General features: G+C 41.2%; 1 protein-coding gene across 5 annotated transcripts; it reads left to right on the top strand.

Moving 5' to 3' along the window:
• The first annotated feature begins 6,512 nt into the window (after nt 1-6,512).
• Nucleotides 6,513-26,083, top strand: LOC100843050 (transcription factor MYB3R-2). 5 transcript variants are annotated; one of them, XM_024459630.1, is made up of 10 exons: nt 6,513-6,755; nt 6,863-7,059; nt 10,512-10,559; nt 21,060-21,111; nt 21,300-21,357; nt 21,832-21,926; nt 22,015-22,118; nt 23,184-23,312; nt 24,206-25,466; nt 25,695-26,083. In XM_024459630.1, exons 2-9 carry the CDS (start codon nt 6,902-6,904, stop codon nt 25,443-25,445), a joined length of 1,884 nt encoding a protein of 627 aa, XP_024315398.1. In that variant the 5' UTR covers nt 6,513-6,755; nt 6,863-6,901; the 3' UTR covers nt 25,446-25,466; nt 25,695-26,083. The 5 variants fall into 5 exon arrangements, with proteins under 5 accessions (XP_024315398.1, XP_024315399.1, XP_003568309.1 ...); XM_024459631.1 differs by having other exon boundaries at nt 6,902-7,059; XM_010233004.3 differs by lacking the exon at nt 10,512-10,559 and adding an exon at nt 21,665-21,730 and having other exon boundaries at nt 6,516-6,755.
• The last annotated feature ends 510 nt before the right edge of the window (nt 26,084-26,593 follow it).

Raw genomic sequence — 26,593 nt, forward strand, 5'->3', positions numbered from 1 at the left:
GCATGACATATGCTTATCAGTTGTTAGCATGTTATATATGTGTTCAATCATTTGTCTTGATCTAACTATAAATCCATGTATAGCTTTATCTTGCATAGAGATTTATCTTATCTCTTGTCAGGCTCTTATCCTTGTTATGATTGCTAGATTCATTATGCTTCTTGTTTGTATCACTAGTATGATAGGAGTTGTTTGATGCTTGCAAACTAGCATGATAAGGTGTATTGTTTTGTGACTGTTTACATTTATGCTTGAGCTATATGGTTAGTAGCAGTGTGACTATATGGTATAGTATAATATTTATTACTTCATAAAGGGTAAGACCAATCAAGTTATGTCCCTCATTCTGAGTATATAGTTTACTTTGTTAGAATCAATCTCATTGTTCCATCTTATCAAAGTTGTTCCTATCCTTTCCAAGTTTCCAAACCTATTCTTAGCCGCCTTGTCTATTCACTCCCCTATTTGCATTTCATTTGGTTTTATTGTATTTGTAATTATTTTGTTTGTTTTGGTTACCGCTACGACGAGTAGAGAGTGATGAGGTGGAACCAGGACAAGAATCTGAAGCTGAAGAAGAAGAATTCATCAACGGAGGCATGCCCTCCTCTCTTTTATCATATTTATCATATGTTTTCAAATGGGCATTAGTTAGTTATTTTATTGTTTTATAAACATGCATGCTATTTTATTCCTGTAGCTGGTGGGTCGATTGACACTTTGGCATAATCTGTTTGTCGCCATTTCTTTGATACCTGGAGTAGTTTTATATAGTAATCTTGTAGAGTAGAAATGCTTAGCCTTGCTTATATTATTCATTAGGAATCACTCTTTTGCCAATTCGAGGATTCTATGTGATCTTCGGATCGATGATATCATTGCTGAAAATTGTTGCACTCGCTGAGCTGGGTGTAGTCCCTCTTCTTGGAATCTCCTTCTACTCTCTCTACCTACTCTGGGTGAAACTTACCATACAACTGGTGCGGGCGGTAGCTGGATCATTGGTTGAAGGAGCAAATTCTAGCCTATGTGGGAGCAATTAGCCGCCCGTAGCGGATGAGGCCTAATAAGTCTTGAATTTGAAGATTGTGACAACCGTGCGACCACATGCTATATGGTCTCTGGCTTGGTTTAGTATGGAGTTCATGCTTAGTGTTGTCATAGCCGTACCGCTCATGGGGTGTCGCCTGAGATAGGGAGCCCTCGGCACAAAAGGAGGGCCCGGACTGTGAATCGTCAGACGATGTCCTTCCGTGTTGAAACCTAGTGGGCGTGTCACATTGTGTATGTTCTTTTGAAAGACCTTGTCACGACTCGCTGTCGGTACACATTTGTGTGTGTATTCACCAGAGGCCGCTGGTTAGGCACCGGGCGAGATCGTGTCATGTGGGTACAGCGTACGACCTCTGCAAAGTATAAAACTATTCGAATGGCCGTGTCCACGGTCATGGACAACACATGAATCTTTCTTGACATGCGGGACCTGTCTTCTTTCCCTTCCTTCCTCCCTCTAGGACTTCTTGCTAGAACTGAGGATTTGGGTGAGTGGTCGAGGACCTTCCCGTTGTTGGATAATGCTTTGGAGATAAACTTGTTTTTTTTATCAAAACTGCTTTCATCAAAAGTATGGTAGTATTTCAAATAAAACCGCTTTTATGCAAAAGAACCATATAGCCTTCCTTTGAAGCTAACATATAGTTATCAGGGTTCCCAAAGGGGGCATGCTGAGTACGTAATGTACTCATCGCATTGCTTTTGTTGTTGTACAGAGTTCCTGAAGATAAGGATGCTGATTATGAATACTAGGAGGATCTAAGGAGTGAGGTCACGAGGACTACATCAACTGCCTGTGGCTGAGATGGAGTCGCTACGCATTTTACTTTCCGCTGTTTTCTGATTATAACAATGTCATGAGACATTACACTTTGTAAGCCATTGGGTATATTAATAATAAAGCTTTGTTTTATCTTAAGTGTTGTGCAATGTTAGTCATTTCTTCTGTGTTCATCAGCTTGATCCTGGATTGATGAAACTTAGCAAAGGGGGGTCTGGAAGTTAATTCCGGGTTCCCACACAAAAGTTATGCAAGTTGTATTTATTTAGAGCCTCTTAAATTCACACGATTGGAAAAATGCAGGGGTTGAAAAAAAAATGCGGAATTACAATGACATGGTTACTTGATTCCTACATGATTTGGTTTGCATCATAAGAAAAATAAAGGATTCGTTTCAAAAGGTTGGAACGTGTCCTATGAAATGCAGTTCCACATCAAAAAAAATTAAGGATTCTAAGCCTCTAAAATTCGGGGGGGGGGGGGGGGGCAATGGCATGAGCGTCTGGTTCAAAACAATTATCCTATCCATCGTCAGTGAATCTATGATGACTTTGTCAATTTTAATGCTATGAGATCACACTATTTAGTACTCCGTCCCGTTTTAGGGGGCGTTTTAGTTTTTCTCCAGGTACCAAGGCAGCCTCCAACAACCAACTTATGGATGAAAATACCCTTAACATGCCCTCGGTTATATCACCTAGCTATGCTACTGTTGCATGCGTGGCCCACATGCGCGGGAGCCTGCCCACTCTCTAGAGAATGCCTTGGGAAGGAAAGCTAGATTAAATATCATGCATGCGGTTTGTGTGGGACCAAAAGATGAGGGCATACTCGGAAGTTAAGAGCCGTAAGAGGTTACATGCCTGCAAATATAGGACTACCGAGTTTGAATAGTAAGCCTACTAAATGAGGACAGAGGGAGTAGCCGTTATGTAAACTAGGTGATTCCCCGTGCGTTGCCGCGGAATATTCTATATGCATGCCTGGATATGATTTTAGAAACAAATGATAATAATATGATTTAATGTAAAAGAAATATGAATATTGTAGGACAATACGACTTTTATCATTAGCTTCGTCGACCTGAATTCTTAGAAAAATTGTCATACATATCTTAAGACTGTGTGTTTGGTGAAATATTTATATGCAACGTGAAGATGAAAAATCCTATGCATCAAAATATTAAATTCGAATGGAGCGTCAAAATGGATTTCTAGTGTACTACAACACATGATGTTGATGGTGATGTGAAAACTTTGAATGCTCATGATGTGCATGATGTGAATGAGTATGTGGACACCTTGCATTTGAAGCTTGCAAACATTAATTGCACATGAAAATGTGTGTGTTTGTTGAAATATTTATATGCAACGTGAAAATGAAAAATCCTATGCATCAAAATATTAAATTCGAATGGAGCGTCAAAATGGATTTCTAGTGTACTACAACACATGATGTTGATGGTGATGTGAAAACTTTGAATGCTCATGATGTGCATGATGTGAATGAGTATGTGGATACCTTGCATTTGAAGCTTGCAAACATTAATTGCACATGAAAATGTGTGTGTTTGTTGAAATATTTATATGCAACGTGAAGATGAAAAATCCTATGCATCAAAATATTAAATTCGAATGGAGCGTCAAAATGGATTTCTAGTGTACTACAACACATGATGTTGATGGTGATGTGGAAACTTTAAATGCTCATGATGTGCATGATGTGAATGAGTATGTGGACACCTTGCATTTGAAGCTTGCAAACATTAATTGCACATGAAAATGTGTGTGTTCGTTGAAATATTTCTATGCAACATGAAAATGAAAATCCTAGGTATCAAAATATTGAATTTGAATAGACCACCAAAATGGATTCCCGGTGTACTACAAAACATGACGTGGATGGTGATGTGGAGAATTTGAATGTCCATGATGTCTATGATTTGGATGATGATGTGGACACCTTGCATATAAAACTTGCAAACATTAATTGCACTTAGTAGGGATAAACTTTATAGGTTATATAGATTTGTTGACGAATGTTTGTGCCTGTATGTTGTACTTGGCATTTCTAAAATAAGAAGTCAACGTTGTCACGTTGATAAAAGCAACAATGAAATCAATTGTGTTTTTAAAGAGAAGAAAAAGAGGAAGATAGTGTAACAAAGTATTTCATGAGCTGTTCATTTACCACTGTGCTTTATGGTTTAACTCATCATCGGCTGTGTGGCTTCGTGAACTGCAAACCAACCCAGTTCATGGGTTTGCTGCGATTTTTCTGCCGGAGCAGTGGCCGAGACGGCGAGCGGCAGGCCCATGCGTGACCAACAGCCAAAGATGGCCATGGGAAGAGATCCGACAACGGAAATCGCTGAGGGGCTGAGAGGGCTGGGAGGTCGCTCCGGTGTTGTCTCTAATATTTATTATCAACAAATATCTCTTTTTCTTGAGAAAAGATATTTACGGCAAGTACAGTAGACGTAGCCTTAGCCTTTTGGCCATGTCGTCGTGTCAGAACTACTGCGTGCGCTAGCTACTCCCTTGAGACCAATTTTTCCGAATCACAAAGCAGGGTAGAAGGAGCCCGAATCACAAAGCATAGGAGATCCCGACGTTGCGGTGGAGCAGAGAAGCCGATGGTGGAGTACACGGGGCGGCGCGTACCCTCCTGCTATCATCGTGGCAGAGGAGTCAGGGCATCAAGCGAGAGTTGCACCGACAAGGAGTGGAGGTGAGGTGAGGTTGAGAGGATAAGCGAGGAGTACTTTTGTGTTGTTCTTTGTTTTCACAGAAAGAGAAGGTAATATCGGAACAAAGAATACCGACGTTTTTTTAAGCCAAATCACACGGTGTCACCCCAACTATCTACTCCCATCGTATTGTCCAACCACGTGGTCAGTGTTTTCTCTTAATCTCTCTGTATCTCTGCCCGTGATTAGTACTTGGTCCAACTTTTTCTGGACGCATGCAATAATCTATCTCTGCCCACTCTATCTCTCTGCTCTCTCTCTCCTCTGTCTCCTTGCTGGGCTCTTCTCTCCTTCCTAGGCTCGTCTCTCCCGCAGCTGCCTTCGTGGGCCGTGTGCTCGGGCACTCGGCCGCCCCGTAAGCGGGGAAGAGGAGGAAGTGAGGGGAGACGTCGCTGGCTTGGAGATGGGGAGAGGAGGAGGTCAGAGGCGCGGTCGCTGGCTTAGAGCCGGGAAGAGGAGGTGAGGGGCTCGGTCGCCGGCCGTGGACTCAGCCCCGGCTGCCCTTCAGGATTCATTCGGCCTCCATCCCCATCCCCGTCGATTGGTCTCGGCCTCCTCTACCGCCGCCCCGGGCCGCCGTGATTTCTTGTGGTTTCTTATTTTGAGTCTTGTGGTTTCTTTTTGAGATGTTTGTGCTCCGATTTTTTAGCACCATCATGTATCATGAGAGATTTTTTTTGAATGTCTGTGCTCTCATTTTTAGTACCATCGTGTTCCATGGGAGATACTAATTTTCCATGTACCTCTGTGCTTTACGTACCTTCTAAAATTTATTTGTGTATTATTATTTGTTTTTTGGTGATTGATATGAGTTGATGTACTCTTGGCATGACGAGGTACTTAAAAATTGTTAAGGTACATGTGATGTACCTACGATGTACTCGTCTCATAAGAGGTACCAAGTTTTGAGAGATACTTATACTGTGATTTTTTCGTGATATATGTGTTGTATCATATGATGTACTCGTCTCACAAGTTCATGTATTCTCTGTATTATTATTTGTTTCTTGGTGATTGCTATGAGTTGATGTACTCTTGATATGACGAAATAATTGTTAAGGTACATGTGATGTAACTACGATGTACTCGTCGGATAAGAGGTACCAAGTTTGGAGATATGCTTGTACTGTGCTTTTTTCTAAATATATGTGATGTAGCATATGATGTACTCATCTCACAAGTTCATATACACGAGATACTTAAAAACTAATAAGGTACATGTCACATACCACAATGTACTTAAAAATTGCTAAGGTAACCATGATGTACTTAAAAACTTGTTTATGTACTATGTTTGGTGTACATGTACCTGACGTGATGAAATATGTACCAAAGAATAAAATTAGTAAAAAATAAATAAATGACTCCCCAAAATTTTCATCTACAAAAAAAACATATTAGAGAAGCAACAAGAAAGATAGAGAAAGAAACGAAGGAAAAAGAAAAGGTGTCACGAGCAGGACAGAAGGTCACGTCAAAACAGTCTGCTAGACATAAATAAAGTAGTATTCTTTTCTGCTAATCATCTCCCCCCTCTACAAGACACAGTAAACCAAATTGCAGATGAACGGCACAGCAAGCCCCTATGCATGGTCTAACCGCTAGCACGATGGGGGCAGATATTTGGGGTGGTATAACCTCCGCGTTAGTTTTCTTGACGGTTCGACAATTGAGCGTAGACGGTAGTGCTTTGCATAAAAAAACTGAATTGGACTGTTACTTTTGAAAGTGCAGTTATTTGACTGGCATTTTAAATTGTCTCTTCGAATTGCTAGTGTTCAGCACTAACATACCGACTGATCAGTTTTTTTTAAAAAAAAAATGCAAATTCACAAAAAAGGTCTAGGGATCGATGTGGAAAGATCCAAACCGGGCGAGTAACTTATTCCCGTCTCTGCTTCGTCGCCTCCCTTTTGCTTCAACGGGCGAGGTTTTTTGAAAGCCGCCTCCTGCTTCCGTATCTTCTTCCCCTTCGTCTCCCCCAGCACACAACCGAAGCCACGGTGCGACGCGACAGATAACCCCTGCGGGCAGAAGCACAGCGAAAGCTCGCTCTTTTTGGCCCCCCCGCCCTCCTAGGGTTTCGGCCCACCCCCCTCCCTGCGCCCCCGCTTCGCGCCGTCTCCCGATTTGATCCTCCCAATTCCCCCGATCTGGGGGAGGAGTAACCCGGTCCGTGAGCGGGCGGCGGCGCCCCTTTGATTTTTGTTGTTCTCGACGTGTCTCTGTGGGGGGTTTTGATGTGAAGTTTGTTTGTTGGTTGTTGGTGGTGGTTTTAGGTGGCGGCGTCGTTGTTGATGACGTGGTCTCGTTGACAGATGTGCGAGATGAAGGTGGAGGAGCGCGGCGGGTGCACGGAGAGCCGGCAGCATCTGGAGTTGTCGAGTCCATCGGCGTCGGAAGAGGGGAGCTATGGCGGTTACGCGCGGATGTCTCCCGCGGTGTCGAGCCCCGCGGATTCCATCTCCGGTCGTAGGTACTCCTCCCCACCTCTGCCAACTGCCTGTGATTGTCCTGTTCGGTAAAAGTGTTTGCTTACCTGACTAGGATGCTCGTTTGCTTTGGGTTGCATATTTGCCTGGGAAAGGTGATTTTTTTTATGGGATGCTTAGCTAGCAGATGCAGTTCTGAAATGATACGGCAGGTCTCTGTGTTCTCAATAATATTTTTCCATCTTTGGACCGTGTGCAGTGTGATGGCTGCTGCGGGGACTGTAGTTTGCACTGAATTGTGACCGGAGGTCTCGGATCATTGTTGGTGTTTTTGAGAAAATCATGGTCTTGAGATCATCTCAATTTAAGCATGCTGTCTGTGTGTGGCTTAGTGATTGATTGAGCATGCAAAAATGCAATTTGATTGAGGCCTTGCCGTTCTAGTTGTCATTTGCTTGATTGATTATGATTCTTTTTTTTTTGAAAAAGAGAGGCTCGCCCCCTCCGGCTTCCATTAAAGAAACCACACTAAATGTCTGGTACAAAACTGAAAGATCGAAAAAAACAGAGAAGCTCAAGTTCCAGGCAAAGAAAACAGAAAAAGGAGTACACCATCATCCATTACAGCAGAAGAACAGGAACGCAGCTGAGCACACAGCTACCTCCTCATCACCGTCAACTGCTTCTCAGTGTACTTCAATCTCCCAATCTTCACATCTTCACCTAAGAGCTACCAAGCTTAAGATAGACCCAGCAAACAGCATCTACCTCCAGGAACTTCGATCATCACCTCCCCACGATCCTTCTCTGCAGTGGATTCCACCTGTTAGCAGCTTCAAACACCTCCTTAGCTACTTGCTCCACCAGCCTTGTCCCCCACCGCCGAAGATTTTGATTTACTTCCTTTTTCTGCAAGATCGACCATAGGTTCAGCCAGTAACACAAAAGTTTCACAGCCCCAAACGGCGAGCCTAGTTTGGCACGACGAAAGCAGGCGTTGTTTCTGATATTCCAGATAACCCAAAACAGTCCAGCCAGTCCAACACACACCAGTTTCTTTGTTCTCCCATGAAACCCAGGGAGCCAGGAAACCCAGAGTTCAGAGACCGAAGAAGGCAATTGGGGCAGGTCAAAAGCACATTTCACCACTCCCCACAAAAACCTAGCTAATGAGCAATGTAGGAAAAGATGGTCAATTGTCTCTGCTAAGCTACAAAATTGGCACCTGTCGTCCCCCTTCCATCCTCGGTGTAAAAGAACATCTTTAGTTAGAATACTTTTATGGCTCACAAGCCACAAAAATATTTTGATCTTGAGAGGAATCTTGATCTTCCACAGAAATTTCTGAGGGAAATCAATATCCTGCTACATGAGGTTGCGATAGAAAGAACTAACTGAGAATTGCCCATTCTGTGCAGGATTCCACCACAGAACATCTCTATGATCAGTCAGTCTCACTTTAGAGCAAGCAGCCATAATTCTCTCCCAATCCAAAAACAGGTCCCCCCACAGGATTCGTCTGAAACCCACACGAGCCCCCCTATTAGTGACAACACTTGCCACCGAGACATTTTTACTGAAGCAAATCTCATAAAGGTTAGGGAACTGAAGATTTAAAGGCTTGCTCCCCATCCACCAGTCCTCCCAGAAACAAGCATTTTTCCCATTCCCAATCCTAAATTTACAGAATTGTAGCAGCTTATCCTTAACATGTAATAGCCCAGCCCAAAACATGGAGTCACCATGTCTATGTTTAATTCCCCCCAGGCATCCCCCCCTAACATTCCTCTTCTGGAAAACAGTCTGCCAAAGACCAGAACTGTTTGCCAGCTTCCAGATCCATTTCCCCAAAAGTGCTTGGTTCATGATGTCTAAATTCAAGATACCCAGTCCCCCTTGATCTTTTAATTGACAAACTTTCTCCCACGCCACAAGATGGTATTTCTTTACACCTTCCTCTTCTTGCCACATCATTCTAGCTCTATAATAGTCCAACCTCTTACGAACACCCACAGGAAGCTCGTAGAAGGACATCATATAAAGAGGGATACTACTAAGGCAAGCATTGATTAAGACATTTCTCCCCCCAGCCGATAAAAGTCTCCCCTGCCAACAACTTAACTTGTTTTCTACCTTGTTTTCTACTTTCTTCCAGTGCTTATTCCTTATCCTTACAGCATCAACAGGTATCCCCAAGTAGGTCAGAGGCAACTCCCCCAACTTACAAGTTAAAATGTTGCTGAAGATTTTTTCTTTGTTCTTAGCTCCCCCAAAACAGTACAGGTCACTCTTATGGAAATTGATTTTAAGTCCTGACATTTGCTCGAAGGCACATAACACAAACTTTAGATTCCTAACACTTTCAACATCATCTTGCATCATAAAAACTGTATCGTCCGCATATTGGAGAATGTTTAGGCCTCCCTCAATCAATTCAGGAATCACACCTTTAATCAGCCCAGCTTTATTAGCATTATCCAACAGAATTGCTAAAGCATCTGCAGCTAAGTCAAAAAGCAGAGGGGACATAGGATCCCCCTGCCTAAGTCCAGAGTGAGTCTGAAAGAAAGGCCCAAAACAATCATTAACTCTAACACTCACCTTTCCCCCCCTCATGATTTTCATCATCCAATCACACCACATATCAGGAAAACCTTTCAACTGAAGCATTTGATAGACAAAAGGCCATTTAATTTTATCGTAAGCCTTCTCAAAGTCTACCTTGAACATGATTGCAGATTGTTTATGTGTGTGGATGAAGTTCAGAGTTTCATGCAAAACCAACACTCCTTCCATTATATACCTCCCTTTCAGAAAAGCAGTTTGGGTTGCTGAAATAACATCACCCACACATTGGGACAATCTGTTCATCAGGACCTTTGTGATTATTTTAAAGCTAACATTAAGGAGACAGATGGGCCTAAATTTCTGAATTTGTTTAGCATCCTTGCATTTAGGAACAAGGGTGATAATCCCATAGTTCAGACGTTCTATTTGCAAATTCCCTCTATGAAACTCTACCAGTAGGAGGTAGAGATCATACTTAACTATCTCCCAAAATTCTTGGTAAAACTCTGCTGGGAATCCATCAGGTCCGGGGGATTTGTGTTTTTCCATTTGAAAAACAACTTCCTTAAGCTCATCCATTGGAAAAGGTTTAACCAATTCCTCGCTCTGGTTATTCCTCAGAGGGTAGACATTATCAATTTCTAGAGCAATGCTAGAGTGATTTTGCTTCCCAAAAAGTTTTTTATAAAAATCAGTTATGTAAGAAAGTAACTGATCTTCTCCATTTATTGTACCCTCGTCCTGTTCCAGAGAAAGTATTAAGCTTTTTCTCCTCCTCCCATTTGCTTTAGCGTGAAAATACTAAGTATTATTATCCCCATCCAGAACATCTTTCTCTTTTGATCTTTGTTGCCATTTAATTTCCTCCTGTTTCAGCAGTCTGTTAAATTGTAACTCTAGACTTTTTTTTTCTGTTCCCTCTGAAAAGGAGTCAAACAGCAAGTTTCAGCCAGAAGATCAAGCTCAGCCACCTGGGGTGAGATTTCCTTCTTGGGTTTTCTATACCAAGCATCTACATTTATGCTCCAACCCTTTAACTTTCTCCTGAGATTTCTAAGGATCCACTGCCACTTATCCAATATAGGAAGGTAGACAGGGACAGAAGACCACACAATCTGAACAATATCCCTAATCCCATCCCTCAAGAGCCAACTAGCTTCAAAACGAAAAATAGGATCCTTCCTCAACTTAACCCCAGAGTCTAACACTAAAGGGACATGATCTGACAGGATTCTATCCAAAGCTGAGACAATTGAGAGAGGAAAGAGATCTTCCCAATTATTGCTCATAAGAATCCTATCAAGTTTTTCGTAAGTTGGATCATCATGCTCACTGGACCAGGTGAATTGTCTTCCATTCAAGGCAAGTTCCCTTAGCCCAGCTTGTTCCAGAATGGCATTAAACAAAAAACTCCATCTATTATAACCCCCCTCTTTATTTTTCTCAGTTTCTTTCCGAATAATATTAAAATCTCCTTCAATAAGCAAAGGATAGGCGCTATCTTGACAAACTTGAGCAAGTGAAGTCAAGAATTCCTCCTTATGCTCAATCTGAGCAGCCCCATAGACAGTAATAAGATTCCATCTGGTATCATTATATTTGTCATACAAAAGTAGTCTGACAAAATAATTCCCATTTTGTTGTTCCACAATTTCGAAGCATGTATCCTTAACCCCCACCAATATTCCACCTGACCTTCCCTTCAAAGGAGACCACCTCCAAGAAAAGAGGCCCCCTCCTCCCAGCCTAGCCAGATCAGCAGAAGAAAATTCATTTTTCATAGTTTCCTGTAATCCCAGGAAGTCTAGATGATGTTCACTAATTAACTCTCTCAGATATCTCTGTTTCTCCTCCCTCCCCATCCCTCTAATGTTCCAGAAACCACCCTTCATCTTTTACCTTTTCTTACTTTCATGAGAGCTTTCACACTGATAAGATCAGGTGACTGCCTTTTTGATTTTTTAGTCTTTTTCTTATTCTCAACAAGCTGAAATCCTTCCAGATCCAGATCCTCAGCTTGTTTATTCTCTTCATCTAGTTCAAGTAGCAGTTCATTCAGCACTTTATCACCAGAAATAATATTAAACTTCTCAGCGGAGTTATCTAAATCAGACACTCTCTCCTGCTGGGTATACAAATTAATTCTGGCTTGCTCAAAATCTCTAAGCAAGCCAATATTATGATCTACCATGTCTATAGCTACCCCAAGATTAATCCCAATACTTGAAGCAATTTTTTGCAAAGTTAAATCATCACATGAAAGAAAGGATAGATCATCAGTCATACCTTTCCCCACATTATCTTTTGCAGCAGCTCTATCAATTGCCATATCTTCCACCCTCTTAAGCTCCTTAGCTCTGAGTCTCCCACATCTTCTTGGAAATGGTACTTCTTCTTTGCCATTCCTCTCCTCAATATTCCCCTCCTCTTGGCTAGCCTCATTTTCCACATTGCCCTTTTGATACTCAAGCTCCTGACTAGTAGTGTAATCCAGAAGTTCCTCATCATCATCAACATCTTTCCTATCTTGCTCCTGAGAATTCTGACTATTAGGAGCTTCCACACCATATTCCTTATGAATGTCAAGCAGCTTCTGAACCTCCATCAGCTGCTTGTTGGTCTTCTCCAATTGAGATTGATGAAGCTGTAATTCAGATTCCATTCTAGCTTTTTCCTGCGCCAATTCCATCAGAGTTCTTTTTTCCCTCTCCACCAGAGCAGCTTTCCTTGACAACTCCTCCTCAACTTGCTTGATTTTATCCAACTGCATGAGCTGACCCCCATCTCTTGAGGAGATCTCTTCATCCTCAACCAGAGGAATGAACCGGCTCCCCACTGCATTGCTGGCATTCTTTTTAGCAGATTCAAATTGGGCCAGCGATGGACTGCCCAACTGAATAACCTCTCTAATACTCAAATCTTTTCTCTGCTTTTTTGGATTTCCTTGTTCCAATCTGTCATCATTCCTCACATTAACAGCTCGCAGATTGCAATGCCATCCCTCTTCAACAATAGCATCAAGGGTGAAAAACAAGTCATACATCAGCAAGTCTCTTGTAACAATCTCAGTCTGAACTGGCAATTTTGCTGGATCCCTTATGCCCATTTTTATCCTGACCAAATTCTGTCCTTTAAGACCTTCCATATCCACATCTATTACAGGACCCAGGATAGAGCCCACTTCACAGAGTCCCATATAGTGTTTCAGAGAGTGGTAAACCATGAACTTTCACCCAAACTGTGTTTAATTTCCCATTTGCATTTGCAGCAGGTGCCCATTCAGAGACTTTGACAAAAATGCCAGTGCCTTTCAGTCTAAAATCCTCAAAATTACAGAGTTCCTCTAACTTGGCTCTGTTTGGCATCCTCATCAAGAATTGGTTTGACCCATTGCTTTTAGCTCTCCACTCCCAATTCCAGCGAAACATAGCTTGAAAGCCCATCACCACTTGCTGCTCATCCACATTCCCACCTCTGGTATGAATGACTGCCATTGGATTGACATGTTCATTAAGATTGGAGGCTTTGGTATTATGAATTAGCAAACAGCCAAGGCCAGGAGCACCATATCCCACAAAACTTGCAACAGGCTTCACTTGTTTAGGCCTGACACAGTCTTCAGTGGCATGAGTATCCTTGGCACAGATTACACAGCGGACAACAGTTGTGCACTCCTTAGCAGCATGCCCCAAATCTTTGCACTTTTGACACAGCAGAATTTTCTTAGGGCCAGCCCCATGTCCTTGCACACCCACTCCAGCTTGCTTTACCATTTGATTCCCATCTGAATCCCCCTGACCTCCTCCACCAGATCTAATGCCAGAAACATCTGAGGTAGCACCTCCCCGAGGCAAACCCTGATCGCCAGCATTGACACCAACCACCCTCTGATACAGGATTTGGGATTGCCCTTGCCCCATCTGAAAATTGTGTTGCCTCTGGTTGTTCTGCCCAAACCCACCCCCACCCACTCCCCGTCGCTGCTGCTGATGTTGCGGCTGAGAGTTCTGTGCAAAGTGCTGTTGATTCGCAAATTGCAATTGAGGACGGAGATTCTGATTTACCGAGATTCTGCCCAGACAGCAGCCGCTGGTTGTTGAAGTTTCTGGAATCATAGCCCGTGTGGCGACCCAGACCTGTAAGGATCCGGAATCTCTGTGTATTTTGTACTAGTCCCTGGATCAATAGCTAGTACACACAGTCCAAGATGAAATACCAAAAACACATGTCTTTTTATTAACGATAAACAAAAATCTAGAGTACATATTTTATAATACACAGCGGAAAAATCAAATTGAACACCAATGAGTCCATCAACGCCACAGGCTTGTTGAGTATAGACCCGCGACCCTGCGTAACCTTTCTTCATACGTCAACATCTGCACATGATAGGTGCAGGTCGGTACATTGAATGTACTTGCAAGTAGATACCTGTGTGGTTAGGAGAAATGCAAGTACATGCTTAAGGATAAGTCCTAAATAGGCTTCTACGGTTTCTTTTGCAAAAAGCCAGTTTTGGATTTTGAAATACTCATAATACTTTTTCTTTGAAATACTCTAGAATTTTGTAGAAAATAGTTTTTGAAAACTAATATGTCAAGTGGAAATCTGCACCACAAGACTTAACTCTGTGATCTGCCATCAGTGCTTTGATGACTCAACAAAGCTTTCCCTTACTATGCATTCTGGGTCAAACTGACACTCACATAGTAACCCTCTGACTCATTCTGTGGATACTTCCATCGAGTAGAAACTCATTCTGTGGATACCATCGAGTCAAAACAGTTTTTGATTTTGAAAACAAAACTTAGAAAATCTCCTCTTTGACCAGACTTAGTAGCTCAAAATTTGCCCGTAACCAGGGGCATGGCTAATCGATTAGATTGACACTCTGCAGATGTTTGTACACTTTACTCACCAGACACAATCAGTCCAAAGTGTTGCCTAACGACAAGCGTGCGCAACAGGTAAAGATTGTGACGAAGTCTTTCACTAGAAGCCCCCTATACTTAATCCTGGCACCGCCCACCCCATATGAGCACATTGGCCCCTCTCCGGATGACGATACCCAAGTAAGGGTTTCCCGCTAGTTACTCGACTAAGCCAGAGCCATAATAGCAGGTGGTTGTACAGGTAAGCTTTTGGGTTCCATTGGAAAAGACTTGAACTTTTTGATACTGGACGGTAGTCCCCACCGAAAATCTTGAGCATCTGTAGAGCCGAACTGGATGCTGCCCTTGTCGACAACCAAAAATGGTCTCAGACATACCACTCCGCCCAGTGGAAAACATTTTTGGGTTTTATTTTGAAAATATTTTTGCCAAACATATGCCGGCTCAAACTGAGCACTTAATACTTCGAAATAGTTTTGGGTCCCTCCCGGTACAATAATATAGCAAGCACTTTGTAAAATCTTACATGTAATAGCTTAGGGTAATTGGTGGCATGACAAACAACCTGTAGGCATACTACATAGGTCATAACTAATAATTTGCAAACGCATTTTGAAAATACTTTATAGAGAATAAGACCTACACATGCATTCTTACAATTTGTAGAACAAAGTAGCATATGCACCAGATGATCAAAGGTATCACTTGCCTTGGCCTGTGTTGATACAAACTTCTTCACGACACTCGGTACAATCGCATTCCGAATCATCTATCGTGAAGAACAAATAACAACAATAACGACATTGTTCGATAACTCCAAATAAATCCAAATGAAGAACCAAAAGTGATAATCAACGATTATCTTTATTGCTAAAGCACATGATAGGGTCCGGAAAAGATGGGAATACTTTGATAGGAATTATGACTAAAGAATTATACTATGCCCTTAATATCCCACATGTTTTATTTATGAAAACATGAACAATGCACATCTCATGATTCAACTAAATTATGGCAAGATATGCAACAATATGACAAAGCTATCATGCAAACTATGCATTTAGGTGAACATGACAGATAATAAAAAAAAGCATCAGGTTAATTGTTGTTCTAGCATGCTATGCTGCTGTTATTTAGTTAAAGTAATTAATATCAATGCATTAAATTCATTTATGCAATGCAAACGCAACTATACATTTAATTTATCAATGCAAATTGATTAAGCTATATGAGAGTTAATTTTATTAGTTGTTGCTTATTAACATGCAAAGGCTAGTTATGACATAAACCTCATGATGCAATTTATAGGTATGAAAATAGATTTACACAAACTACTTTAGTGATACCCAGACCTAGAAAAGATAGATGAAGAACCTAGAGTTGATAATCAAGATTAGAAAAGAATCTCTAAGTTTTTTTGGGACAAAATAGAGAAAGGGAAACTAATCTAAATGAGTTGAAGACAAGGACATGTTTGATCAGATCATAACATGTGATAGATGCAAAGGAAACTCGGATTAGAAATAAGAAACTTGGATTAGAAATCAATACAAAAGGCTAGGATTGAATTGGAGTTCAAACGGTGAAGTTCTGGCTGTTAACAGATACAAACTTCTATGGATCATGGGATACTGTAGATGAAGATGAAAAGGTGCACAAAGGGGTTCAGAGTGTGGGGTTTGATGTATTATTGTCAAGACAGAAAGAATCATCTAATTTGGAGCAATGGATCAAAAATTAGGGACTTCGGAATACAACTAACCAATGTTTCAACACAGATAGCATGTAACAGTGTTAACAGGTAGCAACTTTGGTTGACGATGCACTAGTGTAGATGATACAGAACTTGTGCAAGAAGTACACTGATGTGTAGAACATGATGTAGTAGATAATCTGCCGAAGGTTTGAGACCAAACGGATCTATGTAATATTCTACACGAATTTTGAAACATGGCTAATCCAGAAGCAGAATGCTGTGAATAGCAACTTCAGATAAAGATTAACTACTGAAGATAATCCAGACGCATGCAAACAGATCTAATCTGTAGAGAACGACGTGGTCTAAGCATAGCAGAAAGAATCGGCTAAATAGGATGTACGGTTGACAATCTACAAGCTACCGAAGTAGGCTAATCAAAACAGACTGCAGCTCGTAAACAGAGCAAGAAAGCTCACCGGAGAAGATGAAGTTCCCCGGAGTTGATGGGATTCGGCGAAAAAGAGGTTTCCAAAGGCGAGGCTGTGGTGGATGCTGTTCTAGGGTTCGAGAGGGATCTAGTGGTGGTGATGGCTCGGGCTAATTTGGGGCGAGGTGGTAGGAATTGCTCGCCGGAGTTCGCATGGAAACGGCGACGAAAACTCAAAATTGGATGCGGGACTGACAGCGGCTTCGAGCTAGGTTTCGAGGGATAGGTTGGGGCTCTCGAGGGCGTCAGGTTAGAGGCTTTTATAGGACGCGGGGCGCTCGGGATAAGGCTGGCGGCGGGTGAGATTTGAACGGGATCCGTTTCGCTTAAAATTCGGACGAGATAGAGTCCGGGATGGTTTGATTCTTGTTGGGATGGATTCCTTGCCATGTGGGTCACGAATTAGAGTAGAAAACCCGGAGAAAAACGGTTCGGATTTTGGAATTCGAGGTGGAGGCGGCCATGGAGTCCTGCTCGTCCTCGAGCTCGAGCTTGGGCTCGGCTGTGGCGCTGCGCGGGCAGGGGCAGGGGCAGGGGCAGGGATGGCGGCGACCGGCGGAGAATAGCGGAGACGGCCAGGGACGAGCTGCAGAGGAGGCCAAGCGGCCATGGCTCTCGTCCAGGAGGGGCACGGGCAGAGAACTCCCATATTGTGTGCCTGTGTACGTGAGGAAGAAGAAAGGAAGGAGAGAAAAAGAAAAAGAGAAAAAGAAAAGAAAGAAAAGAGAAAGAGAGATGGGCCGTTGGATGAGAGATGGATGGCCGAGAAATTACCAAATGGGTATGTAACACAAAATAAAGCGCAAGTGTTGGAAAAACCATTTAGCAGAGTTTAACGCTATACCAACAACATGCATACTTTTGAAAATGTTTTCTCAACTATAGGATTAGGAAAGTCACGTTATTCCCACTCTTGAATAAATGTCGAAAAATCATCTTCACGCGAGAATGTCATGTTACGCTCTTCTCTTTATTTGATCATTTCATTAGGAAATGAAAAGAGTAAACCAAAATAATAATCTATCATAGGTGAACTATTAAATTTGTTTTCCAACTATATACTTGGGAAAGTCATATTATTCCCTCTCTTTATCATTTAATAAATTGGGGAAACTTCTGAATTGATTCGAAAATTCCAATGATGCTCTCGAATGGTCATGGCATTCAAATTGGAAATTTGGGATACCATAAATCCTTTATAGGATCCCCAAAAACGAATAGGATTCATTTTGGTTCTTGAAATCCCGTACAACAACATAAAATGCAAAAATGGATCCAACTTAAATACTTTTGAATTGGTAAAAATCTTTCAACCATGTGATATAATTTGGATAGTCATATTAATCCACTCTTTTGTTATAAAATTCAAACATGGTGAGAAAAATTCAAACAAGTCCCGAAAAATTTAAAATCCTCAAAAATTCTCAACCAGAATATGTTCAAATCAAACAAATTAGATAAAATAATTAATATTAATTAACATTCCAAAATGGGAAAATTTTGGGATGTTACAAACTACCCCCCTTAAACAGAATCTCGACCCCGAGATTCAACGAGGCTAGAGGAGAAAGTTCACTCATCACTCACTAGGAAATCCTTATTACTTGTTTTCTCTCGCAAGGTTAGGCTGGGTTTCTTCTTTGTGTAAAATATCCAAGTGGTGATTCATTCCTTCTCAAGGGTGAATGTTGCATTGTAGGTTCGCCATTCTTCAGCTTGATGGTCCAACCCAAAACTAAAGAGGTTTATTGGGTGCTTCTCGGAGTTGCGTACTAACTTCTTGTAGGCTTCATGTTCACTCCAAGAATCATGTTGGCTTGCTTCCTTGTGATTCCACAACTAGATGGACATGGCTTGAGTATGGTCCTCACCTTGCTCTTGCTGGGTTTTCAGATAGGGAAGAATAGATTTAAATGGGGAGGAAAATGTCTACTACCCAAAACAACGTCTACCGTGAGTATCTATATACCATGGGGTTATTACCTATCAAGGTCTGCTGGAAAACTTGCATATCTTCATTACTTACTCTATTGGAATCTTCAGAAATCCTTGTTGCAGTCTTAATCCTCAACTTGACATACTCAGAAATCCTAGATGCTGGAAAACAGGAGATAGATGGGCGAGAGGAGAATTCCCCAAAGTATCTTGTACACCTTCCTCGACCAGGCCACCAGGATCCATATGGACCAAGTTATTTGGGCCAGGTTCAGGGAGCCCAACACCCACGCCCCTACCCACCAATACAGCCTGGGAATCATTTGAAACGATCTCCCTCCATTGGCATGTCACTGTAGCACGACCATCATCATCAATGGTGGCAGTAGGCAGAACCGTCCCACCCCAATCCGCAGGTCCCTCTTCATACGAGGAACCCTCCGGATCACCATCCGCCAAAGCCTGCATACTCCTAATTGGAGAAGTAGGAACAGATCGCTCCTCCAAAACCTCATCCTCCACCCTGACCTTCTGAGCCATCAAATTGGAAGCAGACCGCGACGGATCTGCTGTGCTCGACTGATCTGCCCCAACCCAATTCGCTCATCTGCACCACTTGTCGACTTGAATGATCCATCTACGTTGCGGAGAAGCGACTCCACCACTGTTCTCGATGAGCAAAACCACCGCATCCCCCCGTTGCAAACTTCCGCCGAGGAGGATGCTTATCGATCGTCGTCGCCATGAAGTCCCCCAGCGAGGGGCGCGGAGAAGGTCTCGCCATCTCCTCATTGTCGCTCGAGATCCCCTCCACCCCCGCATCTGGAGAAGATCGCCAAAACCTCGAGGCGAAGCCTCTCGTCCCACACGTCGCTCGCTCCTCTCGCTCCGTCATCCTCCTCATGTTCACCAATTGTTTGATCGAGAGAGGTGATAAGCAAGCGATCGAGGATGATCGAGAGAGGGAGATGTATAAGCGATCGAGGATGATCGAGAGAGGGAGATGTGTTAGCGATTCTACCCTTTGAGTTGAATTTTTCGTCGGTTTCTCTGCGCTTGTTTTGCTTTGATTGATTCATTGTGTTTGTGGGATTCCGGACGGATCTGACGCAGCATTCGTTCGAATCCTAGTTCAGTTTTAGCAATTACTGATTATGATATAACTCTGGTTTATATAATATGTTTGTGATGCTTATTTTGTCCATTTGGTTAAATCATTACGTATTATAGGTGTTGGGTAGTAATTGTTTGGAACGGAGTGCATTTCTGAGGTCCGTTTGGTACAAGTGTCAAGTTGCTATGCAGATTCGTTCGATAATTTTGTTTTAAGTTCCATTGGCTCAGAAATTGGTATGCTTACCTGGTTGGGTCAGTCGAAGGATGCTTTCTCACTGACCCTCAATGTGTGGAAGTTTTCTCACTAACCCTCAATGAGTGGAACTGGTGAACTGGTGATTTATATTGGGTTTAATACCTTTTAAATTTTCAACTCATTGTTTTGATTGGCTCACTGTATGTAGCTTGCACTGTGCTATGCTGAATTGCTGATGAATCATGGTCTCAGCCAATTTATTGACTTATTTATTGAGATGCTTTTCTTAAATGAGATATGATTTCGAAATTGTTATTATATTTAGTTTGCCAATAAATTGTTTCTTTTCATTTAGAACAAGATGCTTCTGGAAAACGAAGCAGTTCTTTTATTGTTTGCTATGCTGTTCTTGATGTTTTAGTGATTCTAATTTGCAAATGTGCAGGTTTTCTCTGTTTGCACTTGCTATATGTTCTGCCAGTTGACAATTATCTCCACATACTTGGTGTGATGGAATTATTCAACTGTAGTAAATGGTCGCCTACCAAATTTATTAGTAGTGCATGCTGCTGGAAGTCATTTGGTAGCTGAAACATAGTGCTGTAATAATGCAATTAATGCTATATTTTTGGTTTCCTGAGCAGTGGAACATGCCAATTTTGGCTTATCGAGATGGACATTTAGGAGATATAGCTTCATTCAAGTTAATTTATGGTGTATGTACGTGCTAGTAATGGAGGTGGAATAGGCCGATAGGTTCTTAACATAGTTAAATCGTTCTCCTTTTGACAGCCATGCTTAGGTTGTCCTTTGTATACCTAATTCTAGATTTTTTTTGAGTTAGCAGTTTTACTATGATACTTTGCTAAAACAAAGTGCATTCATTGTGCTAATATATTTCTAATGTCTGTGGTCATGGGTCAGTAATTCCATACTCATGTAACCTGTTTGATGATGAGAAAAAAAAAACAGTCGGTGTTGAGAAATCGAGGCTATGGCCTCATGTGAACTTGGTGAATGGTGATTCTTGCCTTGCCCATCTTTGCGTTGTTTCTTTCAACTAGCTACTCTGTTTTGGATCTTCGTTGGTTTCCTTTATAATGATTAATGTCTTATATTATATGTTGCTAATCGATTCGTACATGTGTCAGGCGAACAAGTGGCCCTGTAAGGAGAGCTAAGGGTGGTTGGACACCTGAAGAGGTTTGCAGTTAACTCTTTCTTCTCAAATAAGTCGCCTCTACTTCATTTTCGATCTGTTCAGTGTATCTGTAATACAACTTCCTGGTGTCGAACTGGTTGTTACCTGGCATCTGCTATTATCATGCTCTGCTAGTGCGTCTGGGCCTTTTGTTCCATCTTTTAACCTAGCTATTCTCATTTGGCTGCAGGATGAAACGTTGCGCAAGGCAGTTTATGCTTTCAAGGGTAAAAATTGGAAGAAGATAGGTGTGGATCTCCTTCGTGCTCTGCATCAGTAGTTACTATTCAACCAGCAATTCCATAAAACTAGTAGTCAATAATCATAGATAATTCTATTCACTCTTTGGTTTTATATGTGCTGTTCTCTTGTCAGAAAATTTGTCTATTTTTATCATGCAATAAATATGTTTAATGTACCTGTGGTTGGTAGAATAGAGTTTAACTTCTTGCTAGGTAGGCTTCACACTTCTATTATATTTTACTTTATTGGGGTTTAGAGGCATGTAGTCATTTAAAAAATATATTCCTCCTTTATTTTTACTCTTTGCGGCAGAACTCATGTTCCACCCCTATAGGATTTGAGGCGCATTTTGAAGATGAGTTACTCATAACATGAAAGGTAGCTTAGGATAAATTCCGTGCTTACTTTTGGAAACTGTACAATATTTTCGTTATAAGTACCATAATCTCATAGAACAAATTTTGTATCTACGTATGCAGCTGAATCTTTTCCTGATAGGACGGAAGTACAATGTCTACATAGATGGCAAAAAGTTCTTGACCCTGAACTAATAAAAGGGCCTTGGACACAAGAGGTTGTTGCATTTTGTAATTTGTATTGCATTGAATCAGAATTTGCGTATTATATATTGTAATCTGTACATTCATTAAGTTCTCTTACAGGAAGATGACACTATTGTCGACATGGTGAAGAAGCACGGGCCAAGGAAATGGTCTCTTATAGCAAAGTCACTAGATGGTCGTATTGGTAAACAGTGCCGAGAGAGGTATTCATTTCATAATGTAACATTTATGATGTTGCAATCAACAAACTAGCAGCTCAATGCACGTTTTTTCATAGATCTAATAATTAGTAATTGTTGAGTTTTCTTGTCTCATATAAATTGTGGTTAATAAAAAAAAATGTTTCAGCCAAATTCTGAGGGATCAAAACTGCTCACGGAGGTTACGGGGTAATTTGGGCTGCAGTTAAAATCTTTATAGATGAGACCTAAATCCTTTTCTTTTAGTCACAAAAATAATGGAACTCTGGGTCTCAGCAATAACTATTGTGTTTTAAATTGTCGGCAGGATACTATTACTACAGAGAGTTAAAATTATTTAGCAACTGTTCATGATATCTTGACATTGTCCTAACTGTTCTAAAAAATATTCAGTGTCCTCCGCAGTGTCTACTGTCTAGACACACCCATAGAAACATACGGTCCAGCTCCTATTCACAATACAAGATTTAATCCAAGAACTTGCAGTCTTCTGAACCCCAAAAATCACTGGTGCAGCATTCCTGTGCAACTGCATCCCTGGGGGACAAGGGATCTCTTGGCTGACATGCTCCTTCATGGCCATTTTAGGTGTACCATTTTGTTCAGTTTTTTTGCAAATAGTGTATGTCTAACTTACCATGAGGGGTGCTTTGATGCACAAGGTTAGGAGATGATCTGTGGACTCTGACATATCCATGATATTGTGGCATAGAGCTAATAAAAGATGCTGTGATTATGTTTAGTTGCAGACTTGCAGCATCCTTGAAATGTGAATGGCGTGTCTTAAATCCATTTTAAAAAACAATTGTTGGGTTATGTACATAGCCAGAAATTAGTGTCTTCTGCATGAGTAATTTTTATCAGAACGTTGTTTACTGATTCTTACTAAATATTCTCAACTGGCCATCAGGCTGATTTAAGCTATTAGCTCAATATGAAATTACACTATCTAATATCTATAGTTGTATAAGGTTTCTTGCATACGTTATTTATAAATTTGACGGAATAAGTACAGAAGTAGTATAACATACAGCTCACTTTACTTTTGATGTTACTCTTATAACTTAGATGGCATAATCATTTGGATCCACAAATAAGGAAAGAAGCTTGGACTACTGAGGAGGAGCAAGTGCTTGTTAAAGCTCATCATTTGCATGGTAATAGATGGGCAGAAATAGCAAAACTTCTTCCTGGAAGGTACCTCCTCTTCAAAAATTTGTTGCTCACACATTAGTTTATACTGAATCATGTTGCTTGTCATCTGATGATCCGTCTGTCATGCCTAGTATGGGAGAAATTGAGAATAGACTATACTATTTAGGAGTCCTATTCTGTCTCGTCTCACCAACTAGAGTTTTAGTAAGTTTAGTTTGGACTTGAACAGTCTGAGCCCTTTCGAAGTTTTATGTGGTCTCCTTTCAGGAATAGATTATAGAAGCCCTTGTTTAGGACAAGCCCTCTGTACAAACATTGTTTTATCTTCTTTATTTGATGCTCCATTCCCTTTGTGCTCATTCGTGTTATAACAACTTAGTAGATGTAAGGTCGACATTTGTTCAATAAAATGAAAGTCTTAGCGAAGATATTGATTGTCATATACAGAATTTGACCTACACCTGATATGGTGAATGGACAGTTATAGTTTTACAGGTTCTGCCAGCTGGCTGTTCCAAGCAAATAATGTGTGTTGCTCTTACTGTGGCTAGATGATCAAGAACTGTAATTTCCAGTAGACGTATGGAGAAATGGCAATGCTTCACACATTATTCCTTGTAGCATTCAAAATGGAAAGACACATTATTTCCATGTAGTATCAGTCGTGAGTGCATTACTGCATTTTGTCATTACCTGATGGCCTGATGCATAAAATTTTACTCCCTCCGGTCGGAATTACTTGTCGAAATATTACATGTATCTAGACGCTTTTTACTCATAGATACATCCGTATTTGGGCAAATTTGAGACAAGTAATACCGGTCGGAGGGAGTACCTTTTTATTAATGAAATTATCTCATTTTAATCAAATAATTGTACACATGCAACTGCTTATATTTCACCTTGTGCTGATTTAAGTTTGTTCATGCCTCCAGGACAGATAACTCAATCAAGAACCATTGGAACAGTTCAGTGAGAAAAAGGATAGATGACTACAGTACCAGGACAGTGATGCCAGTTCCACTACATGCCACTCATATTGATTTGAAACATGCAGCAGAGCTGTCATCTGCTGAGAACCATATTGACTTGAATAAAGAGCCAAGTATCAGCTTGAAAGACCGCCCGGTAATAGTTGATCACTCTGATCTTATCCAGAGTCCACGGGTATGCAGTTTGAAAAATATCAAGGGCTGTTCAGACTTCCTCTCTCTTGCCATGCCAACAGCTCAGCCTTTAACATTATGCGAGGCATCAGTGTCTGATGATTCTGCTGTTGCTTTAGCTATAATGGGGCTGAAAATGGATTCTGGTCATGACAAGGACATGCAACTAAAATGTGTTTCTGAGAACAGTCTGGAAATCAGTTTATCAAATGAGAGGGGCCTGAAAATTGATCTCATAACAAATAAAATGAGACCTTCAGGACTAGGTAAGTCAGAAGGTGAGATAGCCAACATTGGATGTGAATCACCCTCTCAGAATGAAGCTGGGTCCTTAGGTTCTCTTTGTTATTGGATACCTATGCTGGATGATACTGACCTTGCTCATTCCCCAGTTTTCTCAACACATAATGTACGGGAAAACTCTGGGATTGGATTTCAATCACCCACTGGTTATACTACTCCCTCTCCCACAGAGGGAAAGAAATCAGACCAGCTAAGTGTTGAATCAATATTGAAGAGCGCCGCTGAAAACTTCCCAAGTACTCCTTCTATACTGAGGAGAAGAAAAAGGGAGAAACCAACGCCTGCTCAAGATTGTGAGCTTAGGATTGAGACCAATAGTGATAGTTTTGAGACTCCTATAGGGAACTTCACTACAGATAGCCCACATTCATTTAAAACTGCATCCTTTTTGTCCTTTAGCCATCTGGATGACCAGGGGTTGCCTGCTGATTTGGGGAAGTGTGATGTTTCCCCTTCATACCGACTAAGGTCAAAAAGAATGGCTGTCTTGAAAACCATTGAGAAACATCTAGATTTTTCGTCTGATGCAATGGATATTTGCGATACTTCTGGGGTTTTGAAATCTGCATGCCGGAATTCTGAAAGCATCAATTCCAGCACAGATATTTCGAGCGTGGAAGATGAGAAAATGGGTGCTGGGCATATGATTGGATTGGAAACTCTAATCAATGACTTTGCACACACAAGAAAGTTAGATGCAAGCTAATTATGCAGTATTCAGAGTCAGGTATGATAGTATTGTGTGTCTTTTAATTGCGGACTTATGCATTTACCACATACATAATGGGAAGTTGCATGTCTTTCCAGTTGTGCACTTTGCATACACGATGAACAAATTATATTGTCTATGCTAGATCTTGACTTAACCAGTTAAACACAAATTTGGCATGCATGGATGTCCTTGAAATGATTCGATCATGAACTTAATTTTTAGTTTACTTTTCCCACCTTGCAGAAACAGCAGGTGTTCTGCCGAAGAGGACAAGAAGACCTCATAGACAGTGACCAGGGAAACATAACCTTTTGCAGTTGTTTATCTACCGGGTACAGAAGAATCATTTGCCTCGCCATCTCTCCTTGACGGGGTGTATATTCCAGTGATACTTTTTCAACAGAAAAACATTTCTTTTTACAATCTGTGAGCTCATAGTTAGCACAGCAATTTTAGGAAATCAAACTGTGTACAATTTAAAATAAATCATACTCCAGCTTTTACAGACTTGCAGTTCAATAAGATTCCTGGTAGTTATTTTTCAATCAACGTCTGTACTGGGCTCTACAAGGACTTGTAATCTCTTCTCATTGTATACCTTCTCTTACGGAGTTCTGATGGTTCATAGGTCACACAGTTTTGCTTCGCTAGCTTTACCTGCTGTATTAAATTAGGTAGATTTGGCATGAATTCCTCGCCAAACAGGTTAAAGTTGTCGACAACAAGGTGATTGTATAGATCAAACAACAGGTTTGGCATCACGAGCGTCTCGTGAAAATGATTGCCAGGTGATAGGGAGTCTGATGATTCGGTCAATCTTAATGCTCTAAGACTAATATTTGGTACTGATGCGTAAATTTATGGGTGTACCGCTAGGTTGTACTTGATGTTTCTAAAATAACAAAAGTTGTCGCATTGATAAAAGCGACAATGAAATTAGTTGTGTTTCTAAAAAGAAGAAACAGGCAGAGAGGGTAATGCAGAAGAGGCGCACACATTCCCACTGATGAAATTTCACTTTGGCAATGCCCAAGTTAAGTGGATTTGTGTTTAGGGAGAGCGACTTGCGTGTATGTTGGTGATTTCATCGGCTAGCAAGGACACGGGGCATTGTTTTATCCAGGTTTGGGGTCCTCGGAAGG

This window comes from Brachypodium distachyon, chromosome 2, assembly GCF_000005505.3.
Source record: "Brachypodium distachyon strain Bd21 chromosome 2, Brachypodium_distachyon_v3.0, whole genome shotgun sequence".
Classification (NCBI taxonomy): domain Eukaryota; kingdom Viridiplantae; phylum Streptophyta; class Magnoliopsida; order Poales; family Poaceae; genus Brachypodium; species Brachypodium distachyon.